Source organism: Carassius carassius, chromosome 2 (genome assembly GCF_963082965.1).
Source record: "Carassius carassius chromosome 2, fCarCar2.1, whole genome shotgun sequence".
In the NCBI taxonomy this organism is placed as follows: domain Eukaryota; kingdom Metazoa; phylum Chordata; class Actinopteri; order Cypriniformes; family Cyprinidae; genus Carassius; species Carassius carassius.
In genome coordinates, this window is record NC_081756.1 from 47,221,644 (window position 1) to 47,244,846 (window position 23,203).

General features: G+C 38.2%; 2 protein-coding genes across 2 annotated transcripts in view; both read right to left on the minus strand.

Moving 5' to 3' along the window:
• LOC132110859 (ATP-dependent RNA helicase DHX15-like) overlaps positions 1 to 20,582 on the minus strand; it is a 43,339-nt gene extending 22,757 nt beyond the window's left edge. Inside the window, exons 1-6 of the mRNA XM_059517885.1 lie at positions 20,399 to 20,582; positions 15,790 to 16,144; positions 13,870 to 14,063; positions 13,568 to 13,727; positions 11,776 to 11,994; positions 2,111 to 2,278 (exon numbers count right to left, since the gene is read on the minus strand). Coding sequence (XP_059373868.1) covers positions 2,111 to 2,278; positions 11,776 to 11,994; positions 13,568 to 13,727; positions 13,870 to 14,063; positions 15,790 to 16,144; positions 20,399 to 20,466 — 1,164 coding nt within the window. The 5' untranslated portion in view covers positions 20,467 to 20,582. The remainder of the gene's footprint in view (positions 1 to 2,110; positions 2,279 to 11,775; positions 11,995 to 13,567; positions 13,728 to 13,869; positions 14,064 to 15,789; positions 16,145 to 20,398) is intronic.
• Positions 20,583 to 22,153: 1,571 nt separating this feature from the next.
• The window catches only part of aco1 (aconitase 1, soluble), a 109,554-nt gene continuing 108,504 nt past the window's right edge, over positions 22,154 to 23,203 (minus strand). Inside the window, exon 22 of the mRNA XM_059517990.1 lies at positions 22,154 to 22,163. The gene's annotated coding sequence lies outside the window, so the exon portion shown is untranslated. The remainder of the gene's footprint in view (positions 22,164 to 23,203) is intronic.

Below are 23,203 nucleotides of genomic sequence, written 5' to 3' on the forward strand. Positions count from 1 at the left end.
TTACAAGTTCGAGTCTTGGGCCGGCAGGGATTGTAGATGGGGGAAGTGAATGTACAGCGCTCTATCCACCTTCAATGCCACGACTGAGGTGCCTTTGAGCAAGGCACCGAACCCCCAACTGCTCCCTGGGCACCGAAGCATAAATGACTGCCCACTGCTCCGGGTGTGTGTTCACTGCTGTGTGTGTGTGTGCACTTTGGATGGGTCAAATGCAGAGCACGAATTCCGAGTATGGGTCACCATACTTGGCTGTATGTCACATTTTTTCCCCACATAAACTTATTACATAAGAAGATTCTTAATTTAAGTTCACTAAAACTATTTTTGAGGGCATGGAAAGTAGGGAATTATATGTACCAAAAAAGCAATTGTTGTGAAAATCTTATTTCTAGTTTTTTTTATGTTTCTGAATAGGCAGTTCTCAGTTCCCAACATTGGTTTGTGTCACAGGGGTTGCAGCATATTCACATCAGCCCCTGTGCATCCATGTCCACTTTCATTTTCTTCTGAACAGCGCAGGCAAACAGCGGCGGATGTTTGAACTTCTGAAGCAGCTTATGCCCGGGCTTACGAGTAATCAAACCTCTGAGAAACCCAGAGCCTCTTTAAACATGGAAGTGGTCAGAGGAGAGATGAAATGACACAATGCCCTAGTGAAGGGGGATGGAGGAGGCAGATACTTGATATGTGAAGCAGGAGGTGTGATGCTGCTCGGTACATCAAGACACAAACCAGGCATGGAGCGAAGACTTCTTTACGGTTACAAATATAGCCATTATATTGAAGGAACAAGAAAGCGGAAATTTGCGGTTCATTGAATGTTTGCGTTCGTTCATTAGGACATCAGCAATCTCTGCCTGGCAATAATGACAAGCAGAGCCATTTCTGTAGGAGAGCGATGACTCATTAATCAACTCCTCATCAGATGTTTGGCTAAATGTTTGCAAACTCAAAGCAGACGATCAGATGTGATATTCTGTCAGATCATCGGCCAGTCATGCAGGCGTCCAGGTGCTTTTCACATCGTAATCGTCAGGCTTGTTTGAGAGACGAAGAAGTGAAATGGGAGTAAAGAAAACAAGAGCAATTGCGTCTGCACAACCTCCCGCTAAGAGTAACGGATGACAGACGATGAAAGACACTTTACAGTGGATGAGCTCTGATGAAACATCTAGAGTGAGTTTCATTTTTTCAAAGCCAACATGCCAAAAATGCCAAACGAGCATATTCACGTCGGGAAGCAGAACAGGAGGGAGTGAAAGCAAACTGTACAAACCGACTCGAGAAAAACAGTACGGCTCCAACAAAACTTTTTAAATGATCGAAGGATGAGTAATCTTTCTTTCCAAAATTAGAGAAAAGGATCATATGCTGACAAAAAGCAGCATATGCTATGAGTCATTGCTTTACCAAAAGGGGAGAAAGAAAAAAAACTAATTTCCCTTTCCCTTTACTGACAGACATGAGTCACTCTTGTATCCCCTTCTTTCTTTAAATAGATTGAAGATGCTACTATATCTGTGTGATACAATCACATTTCAATACTTAGATTTTTTTGGTACCATACTCCACTCACAAAAGTGAAGGGGATCCATAAAATGTTCACTACTTTTACTATCTCTATCTTATCTCTTTAAGTTTTGCTTGAATGGACATTCAATGCATGGACTAAGATTATGAGAGAATCCTAAAATGTATTTGTGTCTGAAAGATGAATGAAAGTCTTAAGGGCCGTTCACAAAGAACACATCTTTGTTTCTAAAAAGCGCAAAATGCCGCCTCCACCAACGCTGATTGGTCCACTATTTTGGAACTGACATTAATGAGCGAGTTGTGTGTGAAAGTTTACATTTTTAACTTAAATCAGCGTCTTAAAAAAATCAGCGCTCATGTGCGAGACCCCATACAGGTCCATTTACCACGAGTTTATATAGAAAAACAATGGAAAAGTAGCACATTGGAACATTCTGTGTGAACGGCCCCTTATGGACCGGTGGAATATTTGTCTGAGGAATATTCTATTAAAGAATCAAAGCATCTCTTGAACCAAACCAGTTGGGTTTGGCACAGCTGAAAGCTCTTAAGAGTCATATGTGTGAGTGATGTTTACCTTCCTGCCGATGGCTCCGCTGGGTTTGCGGGGTGGAGGCGGCTCGAAGATCCTCTGCTGTTGCTGTGGTGGCAGCGTGGAGTAGAGCGGGATGATTTTGATGTCGCCAACATCAGGGCCGAGATCGTCAATCTCACGTTTGATCCGTTTGCAAGCTTCGTCGATTTCCTACAAGGTGAACAGACTGATATTAGAGGCCACAGACCGACAACCACGTGCAAAAGTAACACCTGCCGAGTGCCAAAAGACATTTGATAGAGTTACTCATATTAGAAACTGCATCATAATACAAGGTTTAGATGCTCATTGGAAAAATGTGTAGCACAACATATTTGCACAACTCCAAAAACAAACAGCTGACTGCCATTTCCAGCTGAAATAAACGCTAGTGGCTGTAAAACAACTTTTATTACAAAACATTAGGATAACGAGGCAGAGAAGACTTAAAATCATACGGTTTCGTGCAAAGCACCCCAAAGCACTCGTAGAATAGTGCATGATATATATATTTTGCTCACTAGACATTTCATTTCGAAAGTGTTGCAAAACCAGCAAGAAGCAATGTAATATTTTGAAGATGACGCCATAGGCATGTTTTTCCAATGTAGCTTGGTTGTTTTATGAAAGTTTAGTCCAGAATGGCAAGTTATGTCCTCCAGATCTCCATTTGGACACAAAAGCCACAACATATTTATAAGGATGTTTCAATTCTTTTGCCCAAACAGCAAATGCCAATAGGGTCCATTCTTGCCCACACTGACCTCCATTTTATTGATAAAAAAAAGGTTAGAATATCTATGTTTTTCTGTTTTGTAATGTGGTCTTTAAAGGGATAGTTCATTTTCAAATAAAATTTTGGTATGTTTTAGCTTACCTCAAGGACATCCAAGATGTAGGTTTCTCTGTTTCCTCAGTATTTCCCATTTCAATATTTTTAGGTCCAACCGTTCTTGTCTGTGACTCACATAATGGATGTCTATGGTCACCACCTCAAAGAGCATGCAAAGAGGAGTCAAAATTAAACAATTCCCCATCATAAGTACACATTGATGACCTAAGACACGAAACGAGCGGATTGTGCAAGAAAACAAACAGTATTTATATCGTTTTTACCTCTTGTACACAACCACGTCCAACTGATCTGAGTTCGCAAGTGCTTCCCGATGTGATGTGCACGCGCGCTCTGGTTTAGTCTGCGCAAGCGCTGAAAGCACCGGAAGCGATCTCTCGCGCGTGTACATCACTCATTGTTTACACTTACTGCCTATGGTTTACACAGATTTCGGAAGTATTACCTTTCACTGTGAAGATCTAAACATATTTAGACGTACAGGAAATTGCAATGAACGCGTTGAACTAAGACGATTTCAATATATCCATAGACAACGTTGAATTTTTTTCACAACCATATTTATTTGAAACAGAATACACAGATCAAGTACTCAGGAGCGATCCGCTGCAGCAGCACGTCTTCAAGCCTCAGAGACAGAGATCTCTTCAAAATTGGTGGTGTTTTAGTAGCAAGTGTTGTGAGATGCCAACAGAAGTAGAGAGCATATGTTGTCACGAATGGAACAACTACAAAATGATGAGAGGACATTGACAGTATCACATCACACGCCTGCCTGACTGAAGATCCTGATTTTTCTCCGCTGTTGAGACGCAGCGTTTTGCACGTTGTGTTTAGTTTGCCACGTATAAACTGGAGGCGACGTCCAATGCCAGAGGGACCCAATGGCACGCTGTCAATAGAGTGAGTAATGTGTTGTATTTTTATTATAAACGCAACGATTATAGGGTGCATTATAAACATTAATTTATTACAATTACTGCATTATATTTCAGACAGTGCAGATTGAAAGCGTAGCGTGTGGTAAACAATGAGTGATGTACACGCGCGAGACATCACATCCGGGGCTTTCCGCGCTTGCACAGACTAAAGCCAGAGCGCGCACGCACGTCATATCAGGAAGCACTCGCGAACTCTGATCAGTTGGACGTGGTTGTGTACAAAAGGTAAAAAATATATAAATACTGTTCGTTTTCTTACACAAACCGCTCGTTTCTTGTATTAGGTCATCAATGTGTACTTATGATGGGGAATTGTTTAATTTTGACTCCTCTTTGCATGCTCTTTGAGGTGGTGACCATAGACATCCATTATGTGAGTCACAGACAAGAACGGTTGGACCTAAAAATATCAAAATGGGAAATACTGAGGAAACAAAGAAACCTACATCTTGGATGTCCTTGAGGTAAGCTAAAACATATCAAAATTTAATTTGAAAGTGAACTATCCCTTTAATGGTAATCTATTGTGATAATAAAATAATTATTTTCATATGCTACTTGTTGTGTTAATCAACCCTCTATTTGTCCAACTTCACCTCATATCAACTTGATTTTGGATCAGCACCCCATTAAACTCCACCTTAGCCACTTTCACAAACATCATTAACTGCTGGATCAATTCCCCCATGCTGGAAACACCAGCACCACCAAGGATCTGGTGGTTCATTTGCGGTACACTTGACGTGCCAGTCGTGTCAACCGAGTGAGAAAACGAAAGCTGGAGTGCAAGGCGTGTGTTGGTGCTTGGGTAAGATCCCTATGGCTGTGCCATCCGCGGCAGTCACAAGGGCACGTGTAAATTCACACGCATGCTTTATTATTCCAGATGGCAATGTAGTAGAGCTAATGTGAGATGAGAAATCCGCAATGATGCATAACCAAGAGCATATCACAACAGATCAGTTAAGTGAAGCTGAACGTTACAAACATAGTAGCTTGAGATCTAGAGATACGTGCTAGTCGTCAAGAGCAAATTAGAGATCAGAGCAGCTTGAATGTTCTAAAAAAAACACACTGTAGTGCAGATTTAACAAACACATGCTTTACAAAAATATAAAATTTTCATCTAGACTACTATAACCACTGTTCACTAAATGCCCTTTTTTCATAAGTCCGAGAAATATTCACTCGGACACAAATGAAGAATGCTTAGTATTTACTGCAAAGCTTTGTCTTTTCTTCATGCATGAGCACATTACTCAACACAAGTGGCACGGTCCTACTCATTTGGAAGTCAAAGCTTATGCAGTACCGCCATCCTCAGGCCAAAGTGTGCATTGAGACTTGAGCAGGAAATGGGAAACAGTCAAGCAATGATCTCTACAAAAACTTCAGGCTGTTGTAATCAAACATTTATCGATATCATGACATGCACTGCGACATTGAAAGCCCTTAAAAGTCTCTTACATCTTTTACTTGAGACCCTTTCATTGAATATGTAAGCAGCTAAAGCTGATCATTTACCCATAAAAGCATTAAAGCTCGTAAGCGCACTGAAATCCGAGACACGGTAGTCCATGCACGTGCCGAATCACTCCCTGGGGCACAATATGCACAGAAAATGGCACCGGTGGCTATGTGCATCTTAATCAAAGCTCTGCCACAACAGTGCAGGACAAGACAAATCTGAATGGATTGATAGAATTAGCCAAAGTATTAATAGTCCATCAGCCCTTGGGAAGCGGCAGCTGTCAGGAGGACTGCTATCCGTGCTGCCAAGGCATCGGAGAGAGAGGGACACATGGCTGTGCCAAAGCAGAAGAGCCTGCACCTGGAGGACGACGCCAAATCGAGACCCTCGCTTCTCACAGCTGCACGATACAATACTGGAGGAAAATATTTTACATGGACGCTTTAATCTACATGCTGCAGATGCAAATTAGCTGGCACAGATCTAAAGGAGAAAGCTAATCTTAATCAGTGGTAATCTAGGCCTGATTGGAACGAGCAAATTTGAGTTTTGATGCATTATAGGGAACCAGGAAAAGATAAAGAAGCTAAAACGAAGTGGACAAACAGCGTAAATTGCTCAACTAAAAGGCACCTTCAGTGACCGAAAGGAGCAAACTGAGCTATTATGTGACCAGCCTAAAAACCATGTTCTTGGTCTAGATTTAAACATATTCAATCATTCTTTAAATGGGTGAAATATAATGGCCAACTCCACTACTGTGATCATCAGTCTCATCACATGCTTAAGATTGGAAAATGTTTATGCACAGCACCCTTTGAACTGCCCAAGTCCATATGAACTCCATTAACCAAATTAAAAGCACATTAACAAGCCAGATCTGCTACTACAAAGCCAAGAGACGTCCAAATAGTCAGCAAGTTAGTGTGAGTTTAAGTTGTCATTTCTTTTATGTAAACATACCAATTAAAGGCATAGTTTAACCAAAAATGAAAACAGTTGCTCTGTTGGTTTGAGCAGCCTGACTTACAAATTAATGCTATAATAATGGCATGAGTTTAGGGCAGGACTATGCGAAAATGCACACTTTAAACATCAAAAGTGCAAACACAGAGTTGGTATGTGCTCGCTTGTATCCGCTGACATTCTGGACTTGATAATGATTAGCTCATAGCAAAGAGAACTGCACATCAATAAATCTCCACTCAATTATCACCCGATGCTGGTGGAGACAGTCCCACTGCAACTTACTTGAGTTTATTCATTCTGCAATGAGCCAGCAATCAATCTCTCACCTGCAAATGAAAACGGATGTACACGAGCAGACCCACTGGAGAAACTAATGACAGGAGTCTGCCGTTAATAAATAGGGTGTCAAATTATCTGATTAGATTGATGGTGCGAAGATATGACTTCTCTTTGAAAAGGGAAGTGAGAGACATAAATGGAGGCAGTACAATGTTCAGTCTGACTGTTTTTTCGTTCTTTTAACCTGCTTTGCGTATGCAGTTTTTAAATTGACCAAATTGTTGGATTTCTGCCATTTGCAAGATTTTTAGTTGGCCTCATTAGCTTTATGTAAAGCATGAAAGAAAATTAAGTTATTTTGTCTTTGATCTCTGCAAAAAGAGAAGAGGAACAGGACAAATCTATGAGGTACACTGGTGATTCTCCATCTGTGAGCGTATTCATCATTTGGGTGGGTCCCTGACCCTCCACTTCGCTCAGGTGAGCACTGGTTGAAGGAGACGTAAAATAATAAATGGCTTAATTTCAGGGCTGAATCTGGGTCATTCTTACACATCTCTCACAGGCTTTTGTCTTTGCACCAAGGCCAGCTGTGTTCATGGCCGTTATCAATCTAAGCATTGATCTCTTCTGCACTATTTAACTGCTGTGTGTGAGGTGGCTTGAAAAATGTCACAAATGACAAATGTGGCTCAATGAATGTTTTTTTTTTTCATAATCTGTGATGCTTAACATAGCACTAGGGCTGGGATAAACGATTATTTTTTAAACGATTAATCTAGCGATTATTTTTTCGATGCATCGATTAATCTAACGATTAATTTTTCAGAGCGATTTGATTTCGATTATCTCCCCATTAATTGACTACTAACAATTTATACATGTTGATTTACATATCTGAATGAAAACAAAAACAAATTCCTTAGCATTGCAATATATGTTTATTGCTCTTAAATTTACAAAATAAAAGACTGACTAAGAATGCATTACTTTGCACTTGTATAGAGATAGCATTCAATAAAACCTTGAAAACACATAGCTTACTGAAACAAGCTTACTGAACACATAGGGCCTAGCTTACTGAAAAAAGAAGTTCTTTCAGATGAAAACAACAACAACTTGATGTCTAGTATTCAATAAAAAAGGTCACCCCAAAAATACTTTTTAGAGCAATTGAAAGAATACCAGTATGTAAATGTAAACTTGAGGGCTTTAAGCTAATACAGAGAGTGCTTTTACAAAAAAAATTAAAATAAATAACAGTGGGAGCCAGCAGCCTGTCATGGAGAAAAAAAATCTCAGAATACTCCGCGTGAAACTTTGGCGTTCCGCCCTTTTTCTATCGTGTCTAATGATTTTGGTTAATATGCACAAGGGAGGGAGAGAGAGAGAGAGCGCTCGTGTAGTTTGAAGACTGTGAGTGCGCGAGCGCGCGTGAAACTTTGGTGTTTCGCCCTTTTTCTATCGTGTTTAATGATTTTGATTAATATGCACAAGGGAGGGAGAGAGCAAGAAGCGCTCGTGTTGTTTGAAGACTGTGAGTGCGGGGCTCTCTCTCGTACGCGCCCTGTCACTGTCACTCACCGATCAAATAAGGCTTTGACAGCCGCCAAAAAAAAAGATCAATGCAGAAAAACCCCTGGATTGGTTATATAACGTTGGACAGAATGTTGATCCGGCCATCGCGTATATTAAGCGCAAATAAGGTAAATGTTTTGCAAACGTTTTTTAGAGAAATAAAAACAGGTCGACAAATCGATGCGCATATTTTATGTCGACGTATTTTTTGCGTCGACATCATCAATGACCTCGACGCGTTGTCCCAGCCCTACATAGCACACTTGGGAAAATATGCATCTCATACTTCAGGAGAGAAAATACTTTTTTTTTTTTTTTAAACTGATCACTGGCAAAACATAGAATATTTTAATTTGCAAGCAACATACAGGTGCTGTTCATATAATAAGAATATCATCAAGTTGATTTAATTCACTATTTCCATTCAAAAAGTGAAACTTGTGTATTATATTCATTCATTACATACAGACTGATATATTTAAAATTATTATTTTATGATGATTATAACTAAGAAAAATTCCAAATTCAGTGTCTCAGAAAATTTTAATATTACTTAAGAACAATACAAAGAAAGGTCTTTTAGAAATCTTGGCCCACTGAAAAGTATGAACATGAAAAGAATGAGCATGTACAGCACTCAATACTTATGGCGCTTTTCCATTACCAGTACCAGCTCGACTCGGCTCGCTTTTCGCTCCGTTTTCCATTGCAGATAGTACCTCCACAATAGTACCTGGTTGTCATAGCGACGCTGCAGGAAACTGCCGTGACGTAATCTTCTACGCGACACACACCCGCTACCCACACACACAGGACAATGGAGGAAATCGAGTGAATGTTGTTTTTGATCCTCGGGATGTGGCTGTTTCTCACAGCAAGAAGACAAACGTTGTTTCAGGAGAGGCTGAGGGTAGCAAAACGAAACAATGGCAAAACGAAACAATGCTGAAAAAACTATCTGGATACTATTGCTGGCGCATGTAATGATGACGCAGTGAATAGTGACGATTCTCTCTGACCAATCAGCAGTCTGCTGTGTTTTCACGTCACATTATAGTATCGCCTCAGCTCGCTTGGAACCTCGCCGGAGGTGGTACGAAAAAAAGTACCTGGAAGCTGGTACAGGTACAACTTTTACACAGTGGAAAACCAAACAGAGCCGAGTCGAGGCGAGCCGAGGCGAGCTGGTACGGTGTAGTGGAAAAGTGCCACTAGTTGGGGCTCCTTTTGCCTGAATTACTGCAGCTATGCGGCGTGGCATGGAGTCGATCAGTCTGTAGCACTGCTCAGGTGTTATGAGAGCCCAGGTTGCTCTGATAGTGGCCTGATTTTTGTCTTTAGACACTTCTGACGCTGTCTGTTGTTCAAGAGTGGCTTGACACAAGAAATGCGACAGCTGAAACCCATGTCTTGCATACATCTGTGTGTAGTGGTTCTTGAAGCACTGACTCCAGCTGCAGTCCTCTTTGTGAATCTCCCCCACATTTTTGAATGGGTTTTGTTTCACAATCCTCTCCAGGGTGCGGTTATCCCTCTTGCTTGTACACGTATCTACCACATCTTTTCCTTCCCTTCGCCTCTCTATTAATGTGCTTGGACACAGAGCTCTGTGAACAGCCAGCCTCTTTTGCAATGACCTTTTGTGTCTTGCCCTCCTTGTGCAAGGTGTCAATGGTCGTCTTTTGGACAACTGTCAAGTCAGCAGTCTTCCCCATGATTGTGTAGCCTACAGAACTAGACTGAGAGACCATTTAAAAGGTGTTTGCAGGTGTTTTGAGTTAATTAGCTGATAAGAGTGTGGCACCAGGTGTCTTCAATATTGAACCTTTTCACAATATTCTAATTTTCTGAGATACTGAATTTGGGATTTTCCTTAGTCGTCAGTTATAATCAAAATTAAAACAAATAAACATTTGAAATATATCAGTCTGTGTGTTATGAATGAATATAATATACAAGTTTTACTTTTTGAATGGAATTAGTGAAATAAATCTACTTTTTGATGATATTCTAATTATATGACCAGCACCTGTATAGCTAATATTTAGAAAAAAAGGCCAATTCTGAACAGCTTCCAACCATACAGCTGTCAGATGGTGATAGTTACAACATCTAAGCAGCATTATTTAATTGATTATTTTTATTCTATTCTAGTATTTATAATATTATAAATTAGCATTTATTTTTATATATTTGAGATCTTATGCTCTACTTTTAAACAAAAAAATCTGTTTTATTCTAGCTTAAAGCATTCTTTTTTTAAATCAACACTTGGATATAGGTAGGTTTCATAAAACTGCATAATTTTTAGCAAAAAAAGTGAGAAAATCGAATTTTTTTTTATCAAAAACTACATCTGGATAATATTCATTATGATTATCAAAGCATAAATCCAGTAAATCGCTTCCATCAACACCTCCAAAGCTTGCACAGACATATACCACTACCTGGATCAACATTTTACTCTTAACATTAAGCAGTTTTATACTACGGGGCCATTGAATGCTTGAATCTGATTGGCTGAATAACGTTCTGAGGTATTTTCTGGGAAATGTACGGTGAACGTAGTTCCAGGCAGCTCTCCTGACCGCATTACAGTTCCATATCCCTTTGCATAGTTAACTGTAATAACAGTCACGCAGTTTGCACAAAAGGTGTTATCAGCGCTGCCCTGACGATTTTATCAGTTAGCCTATAGTACAGCAACTTAAAGACTACACACGACACTTCCCACTAGCGAGGAGACAGCGCTGTTTAGCGACGCACAGAGGTACGTTATCCTAATTCACACATGCTCGCTCTCGCTCTCTCTGTGTGTGTCTCTGTCGCTCTTTCCAATAATGAAATTAATAACTGCATTAGAATGCCATCAACAGCTCAAGCCTCTTTTACCAGCTTTAAAAATATGTTTTGGAACTAGCATTGGATGAGATGCGGAAGAAAGAGTCCTACTCACAATAGCGATTTAAGTACAAAAACCGGACGAATCCCTTTAAATAAATCATCAGATCGATGTCTTGAGGTTTGGTGACCGTAGTATAAGAGGAATAATTGTCTCCGGACTGTTGAATTATTAGAAAAATAATGCACACCCGAGGTGTAAAGGCCACTCCGCTTTGCGTGTCTGTTTTTGTTCAGAAGGTTTTGTACTCGTAATAGCGCCCCCAAGTGTATAACAGAAAAGGCGTAAAAAACAAGTCTTTGGCGGGGAAGCGTAGTCTTCTAAAAGACGAGATAACACATCAATGGCGGGGAAAGAGTTAAACAAGCAGAGCAATGTTTTGCTAGTGTTGCTGTATTTACCTAGCAGCTTCTGTACACTGTCCTTGAGAGTAAAATGCTTGGGCTTCAGACAGAGTTTATACAGTTTTAAAAGTGAAATTCGAGCACTTTTCAAAAACTTAACATACAGTCGGTGCTTTTCAAGAATGAGGGAGCCGTTTATAATAAACTTATAAATGGGGAAAAAAAAGAAACTCAAGATTGATACTCAATTCAAGGACTTGAAAACATAATTTGGTTAAAGTCAAGCATTCTCTGCATGAACCCTATTCAGGAAGGACATCAGCGATGTTACCTCCTGTCCGGTGAGGAAGAGCAGCACATCTCCCTCATCTTCCTCACACATGTGTATCTGGATGACCGTGCGAATGGCCGCTTCCAGGTAGTCCCTCTCCGGCTCGGGCGTGTAGAAGATCTCCACGGGATGCGTCCGGCCAGGAATGGTGAGCAAGGGGCAGCTGTCGAAATAAACCTGGAACTTCCCAGCATCCAGAGTAGCGCTCATAACAATGACCTGGGGAGAAATAAATAAACAGAATTGGCTTTTGAATGGACAGCATTCGGTAAAAGCCGCTACGTTTTGCCCGTGTCTACAATGAGTGCATCTCGTTCTCTCTGGGGACATTATGATTCTAATGTAAGAAAAAAAAGCACAGAGCCATTCTGGAGATCCACCCGGCAGCTTTCCACATCATGAGCAGTTATAAATGCTCTTAAAGCATGTTAAAGTTTAAAGCTGCATGGGGACTCTGGCTGAGGAATCACATGGAGTCACCTAGATCTTATTTAACAGTCTCTGAACACATGTATAACCTTTGATTTGTTCCTGACAACAAGGAGTCATTACCCATCTGCTTTATGAGATTCGCTCCAGCACATTTCAGCCATAAAAACTGGCTATGCTTCTGTTCTCCTTGGGCTGATGGCTCTCAAATGGGCTGAGCCAGCAGCAGCAGCTTTACTTCCACTAAAGTGACTGGCTGTGCATTTCAGAGCGCAGTGGCCACGTTTGTCTTCAAACAAAGGAACACGCAGCTGTCAGGTGAGTGAGCGGCTTCATCGGCAGCAGTCCGATGAATACAGAGAGACAGAGACACTCACAGAATTATTTGCATTTCTTAAGAGAACAATTTTTCCTGACCCAGCCTCCAAGATGAAATACTCAACAGTTAGCGTTTCTCTTTTACATAAACAGTTATTCGTTCAAACAGAAAATGAACAACTTTGCAACAATGCAAGCAAAAATCATAATTTTAGCCTTGCTAACATGTATACGGAAATGTATAAATCATAAATGTATGAATATACAATATATGCAATGTTCACCTTCCAAAATATTCAGTTTCTGGAAAACATTGCCTTTTGAATATCACATAATCAGGATACTATCAAAGCAAAATTATGTGTATTATTATTAAATTATTATTAAAAAAAACTGGACATCTGGGAACACAATCCTCTGTCAGGGTTGCTGCAGGCTTTATAAAATACATTTAAGACATTCACTTCATTTTAAGACCAATTAAAGAATTTAAGGAGCAAATATTTAAATCGTATATTAAGATACATTTACTTGAGAAGCAAAATAACAGCAAATATCAGCCACTAAGTTCAGAAAGAAATATATAAATATATATTTTAAAGGGATATAAGTTTTCAAACCCTACTGACAGACATTTGTTCTTTGCTTCATGCATAAACTCAATTTGGTAAAATTTCTCACAAAACACGTCAATTATCTTTATTATCTTTGACTCAAGTAAATGGATCTTGATTGAACGCTGTTTGTATATTTTTTACTGAAACAAAGCAGTAACTGCAAGCAATGTAAATGCAACACTTACAGACTGCTATAAAGTTATGACAAGGATTAAGGTTAGGTTTAAGTGTAGGTTCAAGATTAATACCTAGTTATTATCTGGTTATTGCAAAGACTATGATAAGTACATTATATGTACATGTGAAACATTGTAATATAAAGTGGATAATTTCAGATTAGAGTTGTGATAAAACTGAAGTAACTGATGATTGTAGAAAGTAAAATAATAACCACAAGGTGGTGCAAGCATACGATCAGCATGACGTACCTTAAGGTCGGATCTCTGCCGAACCACTTCTTTGAGGACGCCCATCAGTATATCTGTGGCTAAGGTGCGCTCGTGAGCCTCATCCAGAATAATGACACCGTATCGCTCCAGCAGCGGGTCGTTCATAGCCTCGCGGAGCAACATACCGTCTGTCATATATCTGTAAACACAAGACACGTTTATTCACTCATCTTTATCTCAGATGTCATTTGTCCAAAAGTCCCTACACTACAACTCATCTTGAAAAACCACAAACACATTGCTTGTCTAAACCTTTGTTCTCTTCCAGAACAGTTACTTACTTCAGTATGGTCTTCGCAGAGCTACAGTCCTCAAATCTGATGGAGTATCCGACCTCCTGCCCCAGCATGACGTCCATTTCATCAGCCACTCTCTGAGCCACGCTCATGGCTGCCACCCTACGAGGCTGTGTACAAGCCACGCCACGCTTGGGCCCCGGGAGGGCCCTCACCATGTCCACACACCACTGAGGGATCTGGAAAACAAGAGTCGACCAAATCGATAATCAAAGAAAGGAAAATCTGTTTTTCCACCCATTCAATATGACAATATAATGGCAACAACAAGTCTTAATATTCTAAATACTTTATTTAAATTATAAACATTTAACCTGTAAAAAAGTATTGTACTGTAAAAACAACATTAAATAGTCTATTTTACAGTACAATAGTAATATATATTTATTGATTTTTATAATTCAATAAAATAATTTAATATAATTAGTATTATTAAATATAATATTATATAATTATTTGATTAGTTTATTATTCAACCTTTTATTTTTTTTGGTCTATTAAAATTTAAATCAAAGAAATATCATACTATTAAAAATATTTAGTTAAAATAGCAAAAAATAATTATATATATATATATATATATAAAAAAACCTGCCTAAACTGTAAAAACTTTTTGTTTTGGCAAAAACTACAGGGAGACTTTAAAGTTTCTTCTATTGTGAACATATTTATAAATGGCTCTTTATAAATTTGTGAAGATGGTTTGCGCATGTGACTTTTTTTTTTTGAAGCATGTTATAAGTGACCCAAAATCACAGCGTTCACAGTCATGAAGCTTAAGTGGAGCAATATAATTAACTCGCAGACACTGCAATTTAATAACTGCACCAAGCCTTCCTGCACTCTCAACACCCTAATTAATGGGGATTGGTAAAAAATATATATATTGATCTCGATTTTAATTGATTCTCATTTTATGAAACGATTTTGATTCATAAATCCCAAGGTTTGATTATTCTAGCTTGTCAGATAATGAACGTTACATTGTAGCGCTCCTCCCAACAAATAAATCACAATAAGCTCGATATAATTTTGATATGAAAAAGTCTCAGATTTCAAATTCTGTCAATTTATTAGAATATTCAAATATGAAATGGCTTTTTGGCACTGTTTAATGTGGAGTGATAGATCACTGTAACCTCTCGGTTAGAAGCAGCAGCGCTGATCGCCTCCTCTGCTTTAATAGTGATTACAACACGAAATAAACATGAGGCCTAAAAAAAAAAAAAACAAAGTTTGGTTCCGGTTGGTTGTCAGTTGAGGTCATTGGTCGGTAGGGATTTATTTATTTTTTTATTTATTTATTTTTTTCTCCAGTGGCAGTTTTACACACACACGCGCTGATTTTAAATGTGTGTACCGGTACTTTTACGACAGTGATTCTGTATTCCCGTTTAAAGTCTGTTGTTGCCATAGACACGCAAAACGCACACACACACACACAAAAAGCCTTCGCGGGAGTTTGACAGGCGATCTCATAGTAGATTAACATGGAGGATTTGAACTTGAAAAACGGAGTGTACAAACATCTTTTTGTAGTCAAACAACATTCTTTGTCATGTTCATTTATGTGGTTTATTTGATTTTGATGCTATAAATTAACTAGAAGCAAGAGACGATCAGTTAGTTTTAACTGACGATCTAACTTACAGTGATCTGTTCGACACATTCAAGAGCCACAAAACGGTATTTATTGTTTACATTTCTTTAAAAAATGACCACATTTGAAAGGTGAAATAACCAAATGAGACTTTGTTTCATATTAAAAGTAAGCTGGTAATGTTAATGTCCTGTCTGTCAGCATGTTGTCAGTGCCCTCTGTTCCGCGATATATTGTTGACTCCCCCAAAGCAAGGTCTTGTGTGAAAAGCTGTAAATCATTAAGAAGCCCTTGTTTGGACTAACCTGTGTGGTCTTTCCAGAGCCGGTCTCTCCAACGAGCACGAAGCTCTGATGGCGGTTGAGGATGTCGTTAAAGCGTTCCTTGTACTCCCAGACGGGCAGCAGCAGCCTCTTCTTGAGGATCTCGTAGAAGCGCGGCGTGTGAGGCAGGTTGGTGAAGGGGTTGATCTGCTGCTGCATGGCCGTCTGCTTCAGAGGGAGCATCCCAGCCATTGACACGCCAGAGATGAGCGGCACACTGGACGCCTTGCTGTCTCGATCCCGGTCTCGATCCCGGTCTCGATCCCGGTCTCGGTCTCTGTCTCTGTCTCGGTCCCGATCCTTCGACCTCTCGTCCCGATCTCGGTCTCGGTCCTTACTGGTGGAAGACACAAGGTTCAGTTTCCTGGCAAAGTTAGTTCACCAGCTGGTAATATTCATGTAGGGATATGCCGGTATCAAATTTTCCTGTTGCGGTTAATTGATAATGCTTTTATCACGGTATACGGTATTATCACGGTATTGAAATTTTGGTGGTCATAAGTGGTCATAAAACAGTATAACAGGTTAAATAACTTTTTCTTATAACAAAAATAACTAAATATTTTAAACAATAAAGCAATACAGAAAAATATATAAAAAGTTAAATGTTTTACACATTAAAGTGCAAAAGAACTATAAAACCCAATAGGTATCACTTTACAATAAGACCTCATTAGTTAACCTTAGTTAATGCATTAACATTCAAGGCAAGGCAAGTTTATTTATATAGCACATTTCGTACACAATGGTAATTCAAAAAGAAAGTAAAAAAAAAAATGAAGAAAAAAAATCACAAAAATAAAAAGCAATTTAAGAACTTGAAAATGAAAATGATTTAATTGACTTAAAATGAATTTAAGACTTTACATTTTTAGATTTTACATAATATACAGTGCAATACATAAAATATAGTGTAATCAGTTCGGACATCGCATAGTGCTCATTCAATAAATGCACAGCTAAACAATGAGCAATAGCTACATTTACTATAGATGTTATTAATCTTTGTTAAAAAATCCATGTCTTAGTTCATGTTAGCTCATTAAATAACAGTTGCAACTTTCAATGTTAACAATGTGTTATTAAATATTGGAATACCTAAGATTAATGAATGTTCAGAATAATTTTTTCATTAGCAGTTTATGTTAACTAATGAAGCCATAATGTAAAGTGTGAATGAACAATAAAAGATCAAAACACTTTCAAACAATATCTAGGGCATGTTGTAGTCCAGATTAAAAAAAAAAATGAATGTTTGAAGATAAATAGCCTATTAAAGGGTTAGTTCACCCAGATAGCAAAATTATGTATTTAATAACTTACCCTCATGTTGTTTCAAACCCGTAAGACCTCCGTTTATCTTTGGAACACACTAAGATATTTTAGATTTAGTCCGATTTAGTTTACTCAAACAGTACACTGACTGAACTACTGTGAAGAGAGAACTGAAGATGAACACCGAGCCGAGCCAGATAATGACTCGTTCGAGTCAAGAACCGTTTCTGTCAGACGCGTCCGATTCGAGAACCGAGGAGCTGATGATACTGCGCATGTGTGATTCAGCGTGAAGCAAACCGACACACAGAGCGTCTGAACCGAACTGATTCTTTTGGTGATTGATTCTGAACTGATTCTGTGCTAGTGTTATGAGCGCGGGTAAACCGAAGGCTTGAATGAAGGGCAATCATCGCCAATGACGTCATTACGTCGAGCGCAAAAGAACCAGTGAACCGTTTTCTTCAACCGGTTTATTGAATCGAACTGTCCGAAAGAACTACTGGTGATCCGAAAACCGATGCAACCGGTTCTTGACTTGTGAACGAGTCAATGTTTCGTTCATTATCTGGCTCGGCTCGGTGTTCATCTTCAGTTCTCTCTTCACAGCAGTTCAGTCAGTGTACTGTTTGAGTAAATGAATTACTCCGGGATATTGGTTTGTTTGAACTCAGAGGGAGTGTCAGCCACATTAAAAAAGTTAACAGCTTAAGTCATTTGTGGATTAATGCGTATTGGAGACGTGAACCATTTTAAATGATTCAGTTCGATTTGGTGAACTGAATGATTTGTTCCGTGAACCGGATATCACAAACTGCTTTGATTTGAACTCTGTCTCACAACAGACACGGAAGAGAAGACAATGATGAATAAAGTCATAGTTTTTGCTATTTTTGGACCAAAATTTATTTTCGATGCTTCAAAAAATTCTAACTGCCCCTCTGATGTCACATGGACTACTTTGATGATGCTTTTCTTACCTTTCTGGACATGGACAGTAAACCGTACACACAGCTTCAATGGAGAGACAGAAGGGTTTTGGACTAAATCTAAAATATTTTAAACTGTGTTCTGAAGATAAACGGAGGTCTTACGGGTTTGGAACGACATGAGGGTGAGTCATTAATGACATAATTTTGTGATCTGGGTGAACTAACCCTTTAAGTCTAAATATTTCAGTAGTTTACTGTGTTTACAGGGTAAGGGCTGCATTTAGCGCCATCTGCTGTCAGAGAGTGAATGTGCTTTCATTCAGCGCGTCTCTCACGTGTTCCTCCATGTGCTGCTTGTTTACATCAGTCTATAAGTCTATATTCATGAGAATTTGATATTCAAACTATGAGTTTGATCGAGTGCCTGTGTGACTCCAGCACAGCCAACTCTTGCAGAACACATTTTATTAATGAGACTTCAGACCGTTTCACAGCTGTTGGGTTTCAGTTTATTTGTGGAAACCCGACTAACTATCATCCTAGCGGTTGTAAACATCAGTTCCTAATCTGTGCATCTGCTTAACCCATTAAATAGCAACTTCGTGATAGCCCAGAAGAACAAACTGATCTTTCGAAGAGTACAACAAGTACCAAAACTATATTTTAAGTTGAAATCATGCAGACTGATGGCTTTCACAGCAGCATGTACTATCGGAGCGTAAAGTAGGTCTGTTTCAGGAATGATTGCATCTGCAGCAAGCAATCATGAAATATCTAAAAAAAAAAAAAAAAAAAAACTAATCATCTAAGAGGGTTTTTAGTGTCAGTGGGAACATATTTTCATGCCACAGAGCTTCTCTTAAAACCGCAGACAGTTGAGACGTGTTTTTAGCTAAAAATGTGTTTATTAGAAAAAAGAAAAAACACTTAACCAAGTTTAATTATTTCCCTTTTTTTTTTTTACATTTTTAAATGCAAATGCAAATATAGATATATATCGAATATCGTAAAAAAAAAGTGTCAATATCGAGATATCATTTTTTTCACAACCTTATTAATATTTATCAATCCAGCAGCTCGTGCATATCTTATTCTTAGTAGAATTCGCATCAATATCCTATAAGTATTTGTTTTTTTCCTCCAAATTTTTCCCAGAAACACTGAATGACCAAAAACACACCACCAGCAGTCCTAAGTTCAGTTAAAATGACTCATATGCATACATGATCAAGTTTTAATTATAAATAATAGTTATATCATTAAATAATATTTGTCACATTATAATGCTTGACTGATGTTAAGAGTGTACTTTCAGATATTTAAAAAAAAATATGCCATTTTACAAACCAAAAATAAATTTAATAGCCAATGGGAATCAATTGCCAAGGTGTCCGTGTCCGTGTGTGTGTGTGTGTGTGTATATATATAAAGAAAAAAAAACTGATTCCAAAAAATATTAAGCAGTAAAAACTGTTTCCAACATTGATAATAAATCAGTATATTAGAATGATGAAAATGGTTTAAGCATAAAAAATAAGCGTATTACTGCTTTAAATTGTTGTTAATATGTTCCCTTGTTCATTTAATATGCACACAACAGAATAAACGTTGACAGAATGAATGGCAATGTAACATTTCAACCAAAATTGACATTTTATTCTCCAGAAACTAATTTGAAACCTTGAATGTAGACTTCACTTACATTTAATGTGCTTTCTAAAGACATATATTCAAGAGTGATTTTATATAATATATTATATATATATATATATATATATATATATATATATATATATATATATATATATATATATATATATATATATAGCACAATGTGACTGGAAACTAAAGAGAAACAAAGTAGGCCGCGCTTTAGCCGAATGCAGTCATAAATCAGCCTTCATAACATAGAACTAGAGGATTTACAGGTTCATATCCCAAAATAATCATCACTTTAGTTTTGGTCTAGTTCGTTTCTCAGCGGATGGTTTCAGAGACACGATCCCAATCACCAGAGGCCTTCTTCAAGAGACATCTCTTCTCCACACAGGCCTCCTGTTCGCTTCTTTACACGCTGTGAAACAGAAGCATGAAGAAACTAAACCGAAAACAGACGCGTGATGAAGAGTAGATCGCGCGCGCTGTGCGTCCAACACGTGCTGCTGGAGTCACAAAGACTCGCGCTTCTGTACATACACCCCGCTTTCCATACTACAATCACCTATTCTGAAACAAACTAGGCCTTTTATGTGCAGCATTTATTAGCAACGATGTCAGTGTCCGTGCGATGTTAAAACCAGGTCAGCACAAGAGTGTGAGCATGCTAGCACAAACTAGCCGCTCGTTCCCTCCGCCGCAGACCGCTGAAACTCAACCAAACTCACCCGTCAGACGACCTCTTCTTGCTCGACGAATAATCATCGCCTAGGTCCAACCGGTGCCGCTTTGACATCTCGAAATTGAAATATTAAAAAGGAAGAAAAGAAAGGGATTTGGTCTGTTTCTCCAATGCAGCCGCTGCTCGCTTTCTCTCCCTTACACACAGACGGCTAAACGACAAGATGGCGACCGGAAGCACTTGTCCCATATGAACTCTGCAGCAGACGCCTCTGTTTATCTATATAATATAGATCAGTGATACTATTCATGGCGGTTCTCAGTACCTTTTGGCATGAGATGCAAGAGAAAAATATAAAAAAAATGTAAGCTTTGTTTTGAGTGCTCTGTATAAATTACGCGGGGGTTATTCTATGTATCGCCGCTCCCAGAGTTCACCGCGCGGGGCGCCAAAGAGTTTGTTTCCTTGGAATTTGGATTGAATATAATTATGTGGAATAGTCCTACAGCAAAGTGTTTTAAGTGATTCTCTACGATGTAATAAGAAAGATGTGCATCAACATCTTGTTTAATTTGTGATAATCTTAGCACTTGATTATTGTTGTATAACAAACCTGGCATTGTGACTGACTCTGGAGTAATTTGTTTCTCTTTTGTAAGTGGTTTTGGATAAAAGTTTCGTATGCACAACCTGTATAATAATGATTAAGACATTCAAAATTTTTGTCATAAAATAATTCATTAACTTTTTATTTTTAAATAACCTTTTACAGTTTTCGAAATGTTTGTGTACTATTCTTTCTTAACATGAAACCTTATTTTTTGATTTTATTACACTAAGCCCCCCCCCACCCTTAGGTTGGGATATCAAATGTTTGGAGGTTTCCCTCTCCTTGGTGTATGAACATGACTGGTATTAACAGAATGATCAAATGAAGCTATTTGTAATTACCATGTCAATCTGGCTAGTTTTCAAATTGTCGTAAATAAACATCTTAGAAAAAGGTTTCAAAGCAGAATATCACTTTTTCGTTATGAAACAGGAATTAATTTTCATGCATATCTTCTGTATGAGGACGGCAGGACAGACATCATGTTAAACCGGGGATTTTGGGGAAGCACAACAAGTCAATAGATCAACATTTCTATAAAATGTGAGATATTCTTATGAAAATGTTTCCAAGTTATTACTCCCAATATTACGCTCCTTTTTTCATTATGGTTCCATGAAGTACAGTAGTGTATCAATCCATTCCTTTAGATCTTTCATAACATAGTTGAGTCATATGTGTGCAAAGTTTGGCTAATAGCCTGAAACCTAAAAACAAAATATTTTTTTGCCTATACATGTTCTTTTCATGTCTATTTATTTTTATGTATATCATCAACATTTTCAAAAATATTTAGTTTCTTATGCTCCGAGCAATGTAATGACATAAATAATAAATATATAAATAAATAAATAAAAATTCACAAAACAAGTTATTGTGAAACAATTTAAGTGTGAATTGAATGAACACTTAATTGCATGGTATTTGCAATGAAATTAAATTCATCATAGCTCATATTTGTTTTAAAAGCAGTTAGTATGAAACTTAAAGATGTCTCAGATATAAAATTAAATGTCTTAAACTAAACTTATCTATTACATATCGAGTCTGATGATATGTTGCCTGCTACAAGCATCTAACTTTACTGGTGCAGTTTTTATTTTATTTTTTTATTGCAGATTCGAGAATACTCACAAATCACTTTTCAGTATTTTTCCCATATAATATTTATTCATCACTTCATTTATTTCTCTCCGACTGGGAAATCACCAAAACCTGTGCTGGCTTTCCCTGACAGTATCCTGAATGAAGTCTCAGGATGCACTGAGCTCCTGAACATTCAGACTAATCTACTGCAATGAATCAGCTAGTGCAGAAGACAATCATTGCCGTCGACGTCAGTAATTACACAGCCTAGGCATGGCTAACAAGCTACATAATAGCTACTGGATCATTGCTCGCGGCTGGGAATTGATGGTGATGGGAAAAACCAAGTTAACGTTAACAAGACTTTGCACTGCTCTCTGTATAAGTCTGAAATACTGGGCATTTTTATTTCCGCTCTCACAGACAATTAAATAACGGGCCAGGTGCATGTGGAATAAGCTTATCAGAGTTTAGACTTGAAACAGAACTTTTATATATTCACGTATGACAGTCCCTTATGAATATGAAGTGTGGTTAAGAACAAACTTCAAGTGGAATTGCATTTCCAGAGCTGTTGGTGGCTCAGAAAAATCAATTCGATGACTACCAATTAAAGCACAACACAACTAACAACTAATGTAACTCTTTTTCCTAATTTGGTGTTCCTGGTCAAAAATGACCTTTTAAAAATTGCTTCTGAATCTTTCATTATGCTATATTATTACCAAATCTTGAAGCCAATCTTTCGCTCAGCTTTCCACCATCAAGAAAATTTATATATTTTAGTGTATGTTTCCTAATCTTGGTCTTCAAATAGTCCTTGGTCCTTCAGCTCTGTACATTTAGTCTGTCTCCCAAATCAAACACATGACTATTTTTTAATGCATTTAGCAGACACTTTTATCCTAAGCAACTAGCAATGCATTCAGGCTAACATTTTTAACCTAATGTGTTCCCTGGGAATCGAACCTAAAACCTATTGCACTGCTAACACAATGCACTACCACTGAGCCACAGGTAGGATTTACCCATTTACTAAAGGAAGTTGACATGGCGAACACACAAATGTTTCTGAAAAGAAAGACTACAACTGTGGCATGTATGGTCTAAACTATTTTTTTTAAATGGCTGGATCCCAGGAAGATATTCAGAAAC